The sequence below is a fragment of the Xenopus laevis genome, chromosome 8S (assembly GCF_017654675.1).
Source record: "Xenopus laevis strain J_2021 chromosome 8S, Xenopus_laevis_v10.1, whole genome shotgun sequence".
Lineage (NCBI taxonomy): Eukaryota > Metazoa > Chordata > Amphibia > Anura > Pipidae > Xenopus > Xenopus laevis.
The window spans coordinates 4817522-4831523 of NC_054386.1; the positions used below are offsets into that span (position 1 = coordinate 4817522).

Here is a 14002-nt window from a genome sequence, read left to right on the forward strand (position 1 = left end):
GTAAACAATTTTTTTTTCTTTATGTTAATAGATTTTCATTAAGGAAAGGCAAGAAAGTGGTAGAGCTCAAGATCAAAGAACAGCAAAACTACAAATTTTGTCTTTCAAGCCATGTTTCCCAGCGATAGAAATCAGCTTTATTTATACAGTATAGCCAGTGCCAGTGTCGGACTGGCCCACCGGGATACCAGGAAAACTCCCGGTGGGCTCAGGTATCAGTGGGCCCTCAGGCTGCTAAATATTTGGCCTATTTCATGCCCATTTCCTATTTATATGAGAACAAAGAGGCTAAATAGATGGATTAATAGATTATAGTATGTAAAAAAGAGACTAGGAGAATAGAGGTTGAGTAAAGAGAGGAAGAATAATAGTGCCCCTGGTCTAAGGTTTTTGGGTGGGCCTCTGGTCTAAGGTTTTTTGGTGGGCCTCTGGTCTAAGGTTTTTGGGTGGGCCTCTGGTCTAACGTTTTTGGGTGGGCCTCTGGTCTAAGGTTTTTGGGTGGGCCTCTGGTCTAAAGTTTTTGGCTGGGCCTCTGGTCTAACGTATTTGGGTGGGTCCCTGGTGTCCCAGTCCGACACTGGCCAGTGCTGTTGGTCTCAACAAAGTTCAAATGACACCACTACTTAGCATAATATATAGAGAGTTCCTGAGTTTCAGAACTTGAAGCCATGTCCTGACCATGGAGTAATATTCTTTGTACCACATTCCCTTGATAAAGCCCTTGTGCCAAAGTGTGCACTTTAATTCATTGCATACCATTAGTGAGAAGCCAACCCAACAAGTAGAAGCTCCTGTACTTCAAACTGGACAGGATAAGTACAAGTTTACATGTCTCAACAAACCTTGCCCCTAGCACCAGTAACAGAGCAAGCAACATCACTTAGCTTTCACTGGTTAAAGGGGACCCGTCACCCCAAAAAAATATTAAAAATCATATTTTATCACATTAGTCAAGCAAAATGAACTTAAATTACACTATATCAATTATTTGAATCTTGTTTCCTTCAGTCTGGGAATTCATAATTATAGCAAGCAGGCAGGAGCCATTTTGTGGACAGTGTTATTAAGACAAGTCTTGTATCATCTCAGAATCTTGTTTGTGCACCAGAATGGGGGACCTGATGTCCATCCCCATGTCCTGGTTACACAATTAAATGGTGAAGAGAATGGGGGACCTGATGTCCATCCCCATGTCCTGGTTACACAATTAAATGGTGAAGAGAGCTGGGGGAATGTGTGGAGAGCAGTGACATGTAGGAAGTGCTGAATGGAAAGTGAAAGTAATTGCCTAAGGCATAGAGGAGGGGCAGGCAATATTTGATTGACAGCTGAGATTTTTAAATGAGTTTACAGCAGCTATGAATGCTTTAATAAAAAATAGAAATTGGATTTCATGTTTAATTTGAAAAGGACTTTTATTATACAGATTTTTGTGTCTGGGTGACGGGTCCACTTTAATTTAGTTAGAATTATCGAAACAAATTCTGACTGGCTGCTATGGATTAATGGATCAGTGCAAAGCTTTCCCCTCTTACTATATAAACACAAAGGGGCCAATTCACTAACTTCGAGTGAAGGATTCGAAGGTAAAAAACTTTGAATTTCGAAGTTTTTTTTGGGCTACTTCGACCATCGAATGGGCTACTTCGACCTTCGACTACGACTTCGAATCGAAGGATTTGTAGTAAAAATCGTTTGACTATTCGACCATTCGATAGTCGAAGTACTGTCTCTTTAAAAAAAACTTCGACCCCCTAGTTCGCCATCTAAAATCTACCGAAGTCAATGTTAGCCTATGGGGAAGGTCCCCATAGGCTTGCCTAACTTTTTTTGATCGAAGGATATTCCTTCGATCGGTGGATTAAAATCCTTCGAATCGTTCGATTCGAGGGATTGAATCGTTCGATCGAAGGAATAATCCTTCGATCGAACTATCTGCGCTAAATCCTTCGACTTCGATATTCGAAGTCGAAGGATTTTAATTCCTAGTCGAATATCGAGGGTTAATTAACCCTCCATATTCGACCCTTAGTGAATCAACCCCAAAGTATTGTGTACAAATTGCTTATGCTTTATCCCAGTTTGTAGTGAAACAACAGACAGAAGCCGACAGCAGGGAAGAACTCCTACAATAGGTTGTAGCGCTATAATTAAAGTCTACCAAAATACTTTAGTGTCGAACTCCTTGTCAAATAATGCAGTGCCAATGATTCTAGTCCTGTTTATTAACATGTACAATATGTGTTCTATTTGTACAGCTTCATTGCATTTACAGAACAGTATACAGAATACGACCCCTTTCTTACCCCTGCTGAACCCTCCAATCCATGGATAAGCGATGACGCAACATTCTGGGATTTAGAAAATAGGTAAAGTATAAAGCATGATTAGCGCTACTCAAGGATGACTGAAGCCAGACATACACAAACTCAGAGGGGCTCATTTATAGACTCTGGACAAATTTACACATGGCGACTAACAATAGCAACCAATTAATGATTGGCTTTTTTCAGTTAAACAATGAAAGTCAACATTGATTGGTTGCCATGACCCATGCCCAGGCAGACTGTATATCCTTTCAAACAATAGGGTATATTTATCAAAGAGTGAAGTTAGAGGTCGCCACAGTCCACTAGAGTGAAATTCCACCACTCTCCATTCATTTCTATGGGATTTTGAAAGGCGTATTTACAGTATTAAAGGATGAACTTTCACCCATTTATAAATAATCTTTTACAATCCTATAGAAATGAATCAAGAGTGGCAGAATTTCACTCTAGGGGGCAGATTTACTAAAGAGCGAAGTGGCTAACTCTAGCGACATTTCTTCAGCGTTGACACCTGCAGGAACATCGCCAATTCACTAGCGAACGGCACCGTCACTAGCATTCATTCGCACTCTATCGCCAGGTGACTTTTCGCTCTGGTGAACAGACGTTACTCCGCAAATTCACTAAAATGCGGATTTTACTGAACGTTAGCTCTTTCACCAGAGTTGCCTTCACCACCTCAGACCAGACGAACTGCTATAAAGGAGCTAAATCTTCCTCAATCTTCTGTCACTTACATCATATTCTGTGAGCCAACACTGGTGACTTTTCCTTTTTTTAAGAGGGATTGTCTGCATAAGTCCTAACTTACTTTTTTGGCTAAGATTTTATTACATATGGAACATTATTTTACAGTGGGCTCATGTGTAGGGCAATATAACAACTCTATTGTCTTTATTAAGGTTCCCTGGGCTTGTGTAATATAAACCGGTAACAAACCATTTGCAGCAACATTTATAATAAAGACATTCATACATATAAATTACCCGCCCTGTGCAAATTGACCTAAGCGCAAGATCACTAGCGAAGTTTCGCTAGGCACAAATGAACGCTAGCGCATCTTCGCTATGGAATGCTCACATAGCCGAAGTAACGCTAATGAAAAGTCGCCAGCATTTGATGCCCGGGACGAAACTTTGCATCTTAGTGAATAAGCGTATTTGTAGCGCATTTGCACCTGGCAAAGTGGTGTGATGGGTGCGAAGCTGACTCTGGCGAAAATTCGCCCGTTAGTGAATCTGCCCCTTGAGGACTGTCGCGATCTCTAACTTCACTCTTTGATAAATATATAACGTAAGGGGAAACAATGTCACTTGACTACTTTTAATATTATGAGAATTGGTGTAATACCTCTGTATTAAAATGAATTAACATAGTGCCGTATATTGTGATTGTCCCAAGGTAAGAATTACTAGAAATATGAACGGATCTCATTTACATACATTATTAAGTCATTTGCATGTATCACACTTTTAAATGATTTAACGAGATGCAACCTAGTCATTACCACAAGTAAAGTAGGTCCATTTAGCCAACTTGGATCATTGGGCAATAGGGCTTTCTAAGATTCCTATTGATTGTCGGGTGGTCCCTCACTCCAAATGTATCAAGGTTCTGCACAACAGAGTCAGTGGCACCGTCCAAGCCACAATATATCCAAGGTAAAAGTAAAGTTCACTCTGGAGAACCACATTCGATTCAGTGGATTTTATTTAAACACAACATGTTTCGGACAGACATGTCCTTCAACCTGATGAAGAACATGTCTGTCCGAAACATGTTGTGTTTAAATAAAATCCACTGAATCAAACGTGGTTCTCCAGAGTGAACTTTACTTTTACCTTTCTAAGATTTCCCCTGCAAAGGAGCAAATGTCCTTAAATCACATACAGGATCTTCCTAAGAGAATATCACATGTGATACTGGTATTGTTGGTATTGTATGAAACTTATTGTACAGATGTTGTTTTGTCATCTTGTTCTTAAAGCAAAGAGCCAAACCAACAGCGTGTGAAGAGGTGGGGCTTCTCCCTCAACGAGATGCTTAAGGACTCTGTTGGGAGAGAGCAGTTCCTTCGGTTTTTGGAGTCAGAGTTCAGTTCTGAAAACCTCAGGTGGGAACTGTTCATTCTTTAGATCTGTATCACTATACAACCATGAAATCAACAGGATCTATGCTCTTCTGTACAGAAATATGCACTAAATCAATTGTTTAAAAGAAAGTTGTTCCTGTACAAATAACATTTATAGATGTGTCCCTGGCAAGTCCTCTCCTTAGGATATCTGGATCTACGTGGTGATCATTGGCTGTAAGTTTGAGTGATTAGAATTTGTTCACTTCCTCACTTTTTGCTGCTGGCTCTTTAGCATTTAGGTGCCACAATATGGCAGTAAATGTCAATCATACACTATAGAGAAATTTAAAGAAAATTAAAGAAAGTGAGAATTGTATTTATTCATAATGTGGGTAGGAGCAATGTACAAAGAAGACGTTCCCATTTCTAGATATGAAACAATAGGGGAGGGTTGAGGATTCAGATCTTTCATTCTTCACTTCTCCTGACTGTGGTGATTTCTGTGGGTCATCTCCAGCCAAGGGGTCACAAATCCTGAGTGTGGATTTTCAGCAGGGTGATCGAGATTTCTGGATATATCATCTCACTGCAGAGTTTGCAAAAAAATGATCCATTTCTGAGAAATCTTGAGTGAGGGGAAGACTTATATTATGCTATTTTGCATGGAAAGCATTGATCCCAAATCTCTTCTCATTATTGTAAAGGGAACATATGCTTTCAAATTACGAGTAGCTCAAAAGGTTAAAACACATAAGTTACCTTGTCCGCCCTTATTCCTGCTCACGTAAATGGCTGCAACTTGGTTCAGAATAGAGTTATGTTTATATTGAAGCAATCATGCTTGTTTTGTTCTTTTATTATTTTCCTGGTATGTGTCCTAAACGCATACAGTATATTAGTACAGGTATAGGACCTGTTATCCAGAATGCTTAGGACCTAGGGTTTTACAGATAAGGGGTCTTTCTGTAATGTTAGCTCTCCATAAGCTTAAAGCTGGCCATAGACGCAAAGATGCAATCGTACGAATCTACGATTTTCAGGCCACTTGTGGAGAGTCCCGACATTTTTAGTGAGATGGAGATCGGTCGTTCAGACGCCGATAATATCTCTGCGTGTGAACTCTATATCTGCATGTCTATGGCCAGCTTTATGATTTATCATCATTTTTTAAACATTTGATGACCTTCCTGTAATTTTGAGCTTTCTGATCTGTAATTAATTTTGTTCTGTTGGTAAAATGCTAAATTTCTTATCAGCAGATGACATCATTTATTGCAGATACAAGGTGCTTATCAGAGAGCAGTTTGTTAGAAGTACAAAGATGGCGACTTTCTTAGAACTAACCAGTTACGCAGGTTCTAATTATTCATTAGCAGCCAAGGGCTTCAGCTTATGTCACATATGATTATCTGAGCTTATGTGATTTTATGTGCTCATTTACCTCTTGTAGACCCTAATTATTGGGAAATTGCCCATTCCAATAAGGGGTCTATTTCTGGGGCTATGAGGCTGCATTTGAGTTTGGACTAAGAGGGGCCATATACATCAGTTCAGTGTAAGGATGCTGATCAGCCTTCTGTCTTGGTACCTGGATTTATAGTTGCCTAGAAGGCTTGTAGACTACCTACAGTACCATATTATTCTGTTAAACATGGCATATGCAACCAGGACCGCCATCAGAAATCACAGGGCCCCATACGACAACATTTCCTGTGCCCCCTGGGCCGCGCCCACTGCAAGTCCCACCTACAAGTCCGCCCACCCCACAGGTCCGCCCCCCACCACACAGTAAAAAAACAAAAAAAATATTGGTGGCTAAGGTTTCCACATGTTAATAAAAAATAAAAAGATATTGGTGGTCAGGGCCCCCCATAAAAAAACATGTGTCCAGGGCCCCCCTATTAAAAAATATTAGTGGCTAGGACCCCACATGAGAAAAAAAATTGGTGGCCAAAATTGGTGGCCAGGCCCCCCCCCCAAATTATAAGAAAATTGGTGGCCATGATCCCTTAAACGTCCATGCCTTCCGGAAGCAGCTCTCAGAAAGATGGGGGGCCTGGCTAATCAAGTAAGTGTGGCGTGGCCTGACCCCCCTTACCCTAGGGGCCCCCTACAACACTCCCCCCTGTCCCCCCCTGATGGTGGCCCTGTATGCAATGTCCGACTCCTACATCCACAGCATTCACTATGAGTGTATGGAAAATGGTATTCCCCCGGGATAACTGTATCTAATATTGGTTTATAATAGAAAATTACCACTAGATGGCATCTCTATTCTCTATCACCGAGTTTCTATTTGCATTTGGAGAGTGCATTGTTTTTTAATGAAAAAATATCATATTCAGCAGTGATATCAAATGTAATAATAATTGTAATTTGATTTACTTCAAGGTTCTGGATGGTGGTTCAAGACCTTAAGAAGCAGCCTTTGCATGAAGTCCCCAAAAGAGTGGAGGAGATATGGCAAGAATTTCTGGCTCCAGGAGCACAAAGTGCCATCAATTTAGATTCCCACAGTTTTGAGAAAACAAGCCAAAACGTCAAAGACCAAGGGAGGTACACATTTGAAGATGCACAGGTCAGAGATTTCCCCCTTTCATAATTCTGCTGTAGGTAGAGAAATGATTGTGATGTATACCTACTCCTGATATGCAGATGGATCCGATTTTCCCATGATATCAGCCAGCAGCCCACTGAGGGTTATAGGCACATCATCACCATTGTTTCTGTGCTTGCATCACTTTTATTGTCTGATCTTTCTTTTAAAGGAAAACTATACCCCCCAAACAAGGTAGGTCTCTATAAAAAGATATTGCATAAAACAGCTCATATGTAAAATCCTGCTTCACTTTAAGAAACCATTTTCATAATAATATACTTTTCTAGTAGTATGTGCAATTGGGTAATCATAAATAGAAAATTGCCATTTTAAAAAATAAGGGCCGCCCCCTGGGATTGTAGGATTCACTGTACTCACAAACATACCAACAAACCATACATGTTAGGTCACATGAGCCAATTAACAAACAGAGTTGTGTCTTTTGCTTCCACACTTCTTCCTGTTACAGTTAGTGTTGTAGTATTTCTGGTCAGGTGATCTCTTCCTGTTACAGTTAGAGCTGCAGTATTTCTGGTCAGGTGATCTCTTCCTGTTACAGTTAGAGCTGCAGTATTTCTGGTCAGGTGATCTCTTCCTGTTACAGCTAGAGCTGCAGTATTTCTGGTCAGGTGATCTCTTCCTGTTACAGTTAGAGCTGCAGTATTTCTGGTCAGGTGATCTCTTCCTGTTACAGTTAGAGCTGCAGTATTTCTGGTCAGGTGATCTCTTCCTGTTATAGTTAGAGCTGCAGTATTTCTGGTCAGGTGATCTCTTCCTGTTACAGTTAGAGCTGCAGTATTTCCGGTCAGGTGATCTCTTCCTGTTACAGTTAGAGCTGCAGTATTTCTGGTCAGATGATCTCTGAGGCAGCACACAGACCATCACGAAATGGTGGCTCAAGGCAAGAGATGTAAAAGGGCAATATTTACTTAAATATATATTCCAGTTTGGTAAGATTCTTTAATATGCCACTTAATATGATATGAACTATCTGTTGCTTAAGTGTTCATTTTGGGGGTATAGTTTTCCTTTAAGTAGTGATATTATTTGATGCTGCAGTGTGGAGCCTTTTATAACAATGACATTAACCTGAAAAAAGTAAAATGTTAAATGTGTTGAGCCTAAGTACTTACTGGTGCACTTGCTTAAAATGCATCTTTATAATTGTATTACTTATTTAGATTTCATTATATACAGTAAAGATATTAATTTATTGTAACATCTGTTTGTTATAAAGTGAAGTGCTGCATAATTTGCTGGTTCTGTGTAAATAAATGATAACTGAGAGGATAATAATAAGTAATAGATTAGAAAATGTATTTCTAAAGGACCAACATATTCTGCAGAGATGTACAATAAATGGATTTATACACTGAACATACAAAATTACTAATACTTCATAAAAATCTGATTTTCCATCATCATTATCCTTATTCTCATTTATATAGTGTCAGCAAGTTTCACAGTGTTTTACATACATTTCTAACAAACAGGGGTCTTACAAATGCATTTTACAGAATAGGACCAACAGGGCCTGCTCTCAAGAGCTTATAGTCTAAAGGATCTGCCTCCAAACAACAATAAACAAACTCTCATGGTTCTTACCTCTGAGGCTAATAAATATACTATAAAAACACTATCATTTTAGATTTCTGTGTTTTTGAACTAGTCAGGTGTGCAAATATCTTTCATGCACAAAATTGTGCGCAGACTTTTAAATAAGTCCTATATGATCTGTTTTGACACTTTTGTCATTTGTTTGAAAATAAATATTTCATTGGTTGGACCAAACTTTCTAACATTTATTACATTAGCCAGTATGAGTTTTGATTTGCAGTGTTCTCGGCACTAGTAATCGTGCCTCTAGCATGTGCCAACCGATTAGTGGCAAGTCTGCTGTCTATGGCTTATAGTAGTGAGAATTATGAGAACATCCAAACAGAATACAGGTGTCCACATTTTCTTGCAATATTTATCCCGTAACTGAAAAGATGTCTAAACAAGCTCTCCACCATAATAATAGACCATCCTCCGAATAAAAGAGGCCAACTTTGTTGGGCACTTGTTTGTCACTGGATTAGGATGTTCTGATAATAATTGTTCATTCAGATAAACAAAGCCTTATGTGCGTCAAGGGTTAGGTAGGGGGCGCTGTGGAGGCAGAGGAGGAAGGTGAGTCCTTTAGGCAGGGACTGGCTGTGCCCACGGAACAAGTAAAGGGAAATGCAGGAACAAGGTGAAGAGGGCGACAAATCAGACTGGAACAGTTGAAGAGGGTGATGAGTCAGGACAGGAGCAGACTGGGTAGGAGCAGGATAGAGCAGGCGTAGATCGGGAGCAGACTTAAAGGATAGGACAGGATGGTGCGGGCGTAGATCGGGATGGGACTAGATAGATCAGGCTTGGCAGACGAGATTCAGACAGGAGAAGGAAGGATAGGGCAAGGTAAGGTCAAGGTCAGGATTGGAGTGAGGAACAGAGCAAGATTCAGAATAGCAAGGAAGTCAAGGTGGGCCAAGGTCAAGGCAAAGTTAAAGCAAGGCAAGATAAAGGTCAAAGCAGGAACCTGAGTAAGAACAGGCAAGGTTTAAAGCAGGACTGAAGCAGAACCCAGGAAGGGCAAGGCAGGTCAAGGTCGGGTAAGGACAATGCAGAATAAGGTTAAAGCAAGACAGGATCAGAACAAGGCAAGGTAACAAGGCAAGCTTCAAGGTAAGGAGGCTAGAGCAGGAACCTTTAGCTAGGGGCGATGCCACAGTGCTAGTGTAGGTAGACAATGCTCAGGCAAGGAGTGTGAGGAGGGCTGGCCTTAAATAGGGCAGAGTCAGCCCTGATTGGCTGACTCCAAACCACCAATCAGGCTGCTGCTGGGCTAGGGCTGCAAAGGCCAAGTGATATATAGTAAGCTACCGTGCAGGCTGCTCATCTGGCCCAATGGTTAAGGCACAGAGCCAGAAACCCAAAGGTCCATTGCTTGAATCCCAGCAGAGTCTGACTATGTGTGCTATTTCGCTAATATGTGATTCTATATGTCTAATATCTGTCAGATTGTTTATAACCTGTTTCTGCTTTTTCCTATCTACTAAGCTAGGCACGTATTTATTTCCAACACTTGAGACGTCTCTTTTTCTCTTCTAGGCGCACATCTACAAGCTCATGAAGAGTGACAGTTATGCACGTTTCCTGCGCTCCAATGCCTACCAGGACTTGTTGCTAATGAAAAAGAAGGTAGGGACTGGGTGGACATGTTTGCTCCCACTGCACATTACTGATTATGGGCTGCTGCTTGTTACTAGTGTGGAAAAGAAAATTGTCTTTCCTGTCTGTACTCATCTTTGCACGAGATCTAAACGTCATAACCCCCCACAGCTGTTTTCCAAGTATACCTACTAGATCTCTATACCATGTTACCTATCCAGTCCATGAACTAGAACGTGTACCCTGATTTTGGTTTTTTTACCTTGTTGTATCTATAGAAATATAAGGGTTTGCCAGCAGGGCCTAAGAGCAGGATGAGGTCCTCCAAGAAATTCAGATGGGCTGCTTCAGCTCTTCAGTGGCTTTCTGTATGACATCATCATTTTATTTTAATCTGGCCTTAGGAAGAGTAAATTTGGGGTTTAGGTGTTGACTGTAATACTAAGGACTGTATAACTTGCACTTAAATTGAGAGAGAAGGGAAATATGTGGCATCTACTCCTACATTTACAGTAGTATTCCAATGAAGAGACAACTGGTTGCATTTTATTTCATCCTTGTATAGGTTAGTGGAAAAGTTTGTCTGACTTGGTTATAACAAAAACAGTGGGGCTTCAATACATGGCCAGACACTGTCATTGTCATTAAATGTAGGCTGATGACATAAGGATTCTTTTGGGGACAAAAACAGTGGGTGGCCAATATATCCTCAAACAAGAATTTGTGAGTGATGGTAAATTGGTCGCCACTAAATGTCCCTTATTTCTTTATGGGAAGCAGTGGCAGATACATAGGGGCATTTTGACACCATGATGTAATGACGTGAAGTCGGAATTTAAAGTATTTGCCCTAGTGTTGGCTGTTTCCATTGATCAGCAGTTGCAGACATCTGGACTAGGGCACCTATCACAGCCAAAATCAAACACATATTAACAATCTGACCAGTACAACCTAAACACGTTTAATCAAACTACATATATCGTTTTTTGGAAAAAAAACTGCAGTTTTTAAGAAATCCCTCAGTTCTTTCACTGAGGGAGGCCATACTGAGACTATAACAATGACCATAACATGCAAATTTCAGGAGCATGCTCAGATTGTAGCACTGCCTTGAGTATTTTACCCAGAATGACTTGTTTTAGTAAACTGTATGTCTATGGGAGACAACCATCCAGTAATTCGGAGCTTTCTGGAAAACAGGTTTCTAGATAACGGATCCCATACCTGTATAGCATACTAAAAGTAAACTTAAAGGGGAACTTAAAGGCGACTGTTGGAAGTTGATTGAGATGTGGTATGATGATTGTTTTTGTGTGTATGGAAATGTTGAATGTATATTACGGTGTCCGTGGTAATTTGGTAAAACCTCCACTAGAGGGCAGCAGATCCACAGTGTTTGGGTGTAATATTCCAATTTTGACCACTAGAGGGAAATAGAGAGACAGGTGGAAAATGGTATAAAAGAGTCAGAGCAGCGGAGCTCAAGGGGGTCTTCAGCACTTCAGGAAACTTCAGAAATTAAGCGATGTATCGGTGCCTGGGGAGTTATAGCAATATTCCGGCACCGAACGCTAGCGTTACTTCGCTAGCGTTTGGCATTTTCGTTACTGCGCAAATTCACTAACGAACGCTGGCGTAGTTTCGCTAGTGTTACTTCGCACCCTTACGCCTGGCGAAGTTTCGCTAGCGACGTAACTACGCAAATTCACTAACGCGCGCAGTGTACTGAACGCTACCTTTTACGCTAGACTTCCTTCGCCACCTCAGACCAGGCGAAGCGCAATAGAGTAGATAGGGATTGCTTCAAAAAAAGTCAAAATTTTTTCTAAGTCCCAAAAAACGCTGGCGTGTTTTCTACATTATGGGTGATAGGCTGAAAAAGATCGCAAATTTTTTTGGGGCTCCCCTCCTTCCCCCCTACATTTCCTAACTCATGGCAACTTAACTATACAGTGGGCACATGTGTAGGGCAAAATAAACATTTTCTTTGATGTTTTGAAGCTTTTCTAGCCATTTGTAGTGCTGATACGTATTCCTCGCTGGAAATTTGAATTTGGCGCCGTATGCAAATTAGCCTTCGCTAGCGTAACTTCGCTTTACTTAGCGAATCAACGCTAGCGCAACTTCGCAACCTTACGCTACCCCTGAGCGCAACTTTGGATTTTAGTGAATTTGCGAAGCGCTGGCGAAACTACGCCTGGCGAAGTGCGGCGAAGTTACGCCTGGCGCAACTACGAATCTTAGTGAATTTGCCCCTTAATCTTTCCCTCTTTTTCTATATTCTAAAAAAATCTCCTTTTCCTTCTCTTTTCCTTCTGTTATCAATGCTTTTCCATTTCCATTCATCCTAATTATCCTAAATTTGAACCTTTCCATTCCTCAGGGGAAGTCTTTGACATCCAAGCGCCTCACGGGCCTCATGCAATCGTCCTGACAACCCAAGATGGAAGAGCGATCGCTATCACTAGGTACGTGACCTCCTTCGGAGGAGGATCAGTTTTGGGCAAGAACATGGGTCACTGTGAAAGCAAAAATAACCATACGGAAGATGGAATCCGTCCAGTTCCCAACAGATGTTCTTTTTGTCCCTTGTTTACATCAACACTTTGTGCTTGAGCAGCTTCGTGATGACCCCGAGTTGCCGAGTACATTTTCCGTGTGTTTTGTTTTAGTTTGATATTTGGAAATCACCTACTGGGGCTGTGGGAGGAGGATGTTTTTAAACCAAATCAGCAATAACCAGAGACAAAGTCCAAATCGATAGAAAACTTTCGTCTCCGTTGTACTTGGCCTCCAGCTGCAACTGAAATCTCCTCCACCGGCAGAAGCATCTGACTTCTAAAGTCCGACCACCTGAAACTGATGTTTGTTAAAACATTTCTGGACCTGTTTCTCCTGCGACCTCTGCTGCAGATATTTGACTTTATTTTGTGTGTGTCTCCGTCAAAGATACAACGGAAAAACGTTGACTCTGCATAGTCTGTCCTTCCAAACGCATGATGCTGCTCCAAAGATAGCGTTACCAGTCAAGGTCGTTGGATAAACTTATATAGCAAGTCATTGATGTCCCTTTTTTTTAACCTTTTGTTGCCACTGCATGCATTTCAAGTACAAACCCGTCGTCCGCACAGTAAACGTCACATTTTCTTCCAGTATAAATCATCCGACGCGCACAGGCATTGCCGCTTGTGAGATATTAGACATATCCATGGCAACTTGTTATCTCACAGTAAAATCCGCTGAAGTATATTCAATAGGAAAAAAAAATATCGTTATCACGTAGGTTTCTTCTGTTAGGAGTGTAAGACATTGGCCAATGTTTCTGGATATAACAGAATACGCTTAGTATTGTCTACAATCAACATGTCACCACTGGGAAGCGTAAAAAAAAAAAGAGAAATATCGTGATCCACCGTGGGCACAATTACGTTGTCATTTTAAGAAAATGCTGATGGTTTTGTGGGTTTCCTTCAAAACAGAAAGTAACTTCTAGTAGTAAATTTATTTGAAACAAGTTGGATTTGATGAACATCTTTTATTCATTCGTGTGTTAATCTCATTAGCAGGTGAATTTATTCTTCTCGACGGGAGACACAAGACAGAAGGCGTGTGGCCTTTAAAAATCACATATTCCTCCTCATCAGTGGCCATTGGCTTATAGCTGGTAGTAAAAAACTTTATTGTAAAATGTATAAATGACACCCCAATTAATTGCAGCAAACGTTGCCTTCCAGTGCACTGCTGCTCTGCAGAATGATTCCTTGGGGAAAGGTCATGGCTATTAAATCGCAGGCCTGGGTG

At 40.9% G+C, this 14002-nt stretch overlaps 1 protein-coding gene across 2 annotated transcripts in view; it reads left to right on the top strand.

Moving 5' to 3' along the window:
• Positions 1 to 13715, top strand: part of rgs6.S (regulator of G-protein signaling 6 S homeolog) — a 173064-nt gene extending 159349 nt beyond the window's left edge. Inside the window, exons 14-18 of one of the 2 annotated variants that reach the window (XM_041574327.1) lie at positions 2259 to 2369; positions 4318 to 4443; positions 6796 to 6982; positions 10142 to 10231; positions 12585 to 13715. In XM_041574327.1, the coding sequence (XP_041430261.1) occupies positions 2259 to 2369; positions 4318 to 4443; positions 6796 to 6982; positions 10142 to 10231; positions 12585 to 12635 (565 nt within the window). In that variant the 3' untranslated portion in view covers positions 12636 to 13715. 2 annotated transcript variants of the gene reach the window in all.
• The last annotated feature ends 287 nt before the right edge of the window (positions 13716 to 14002 follow it).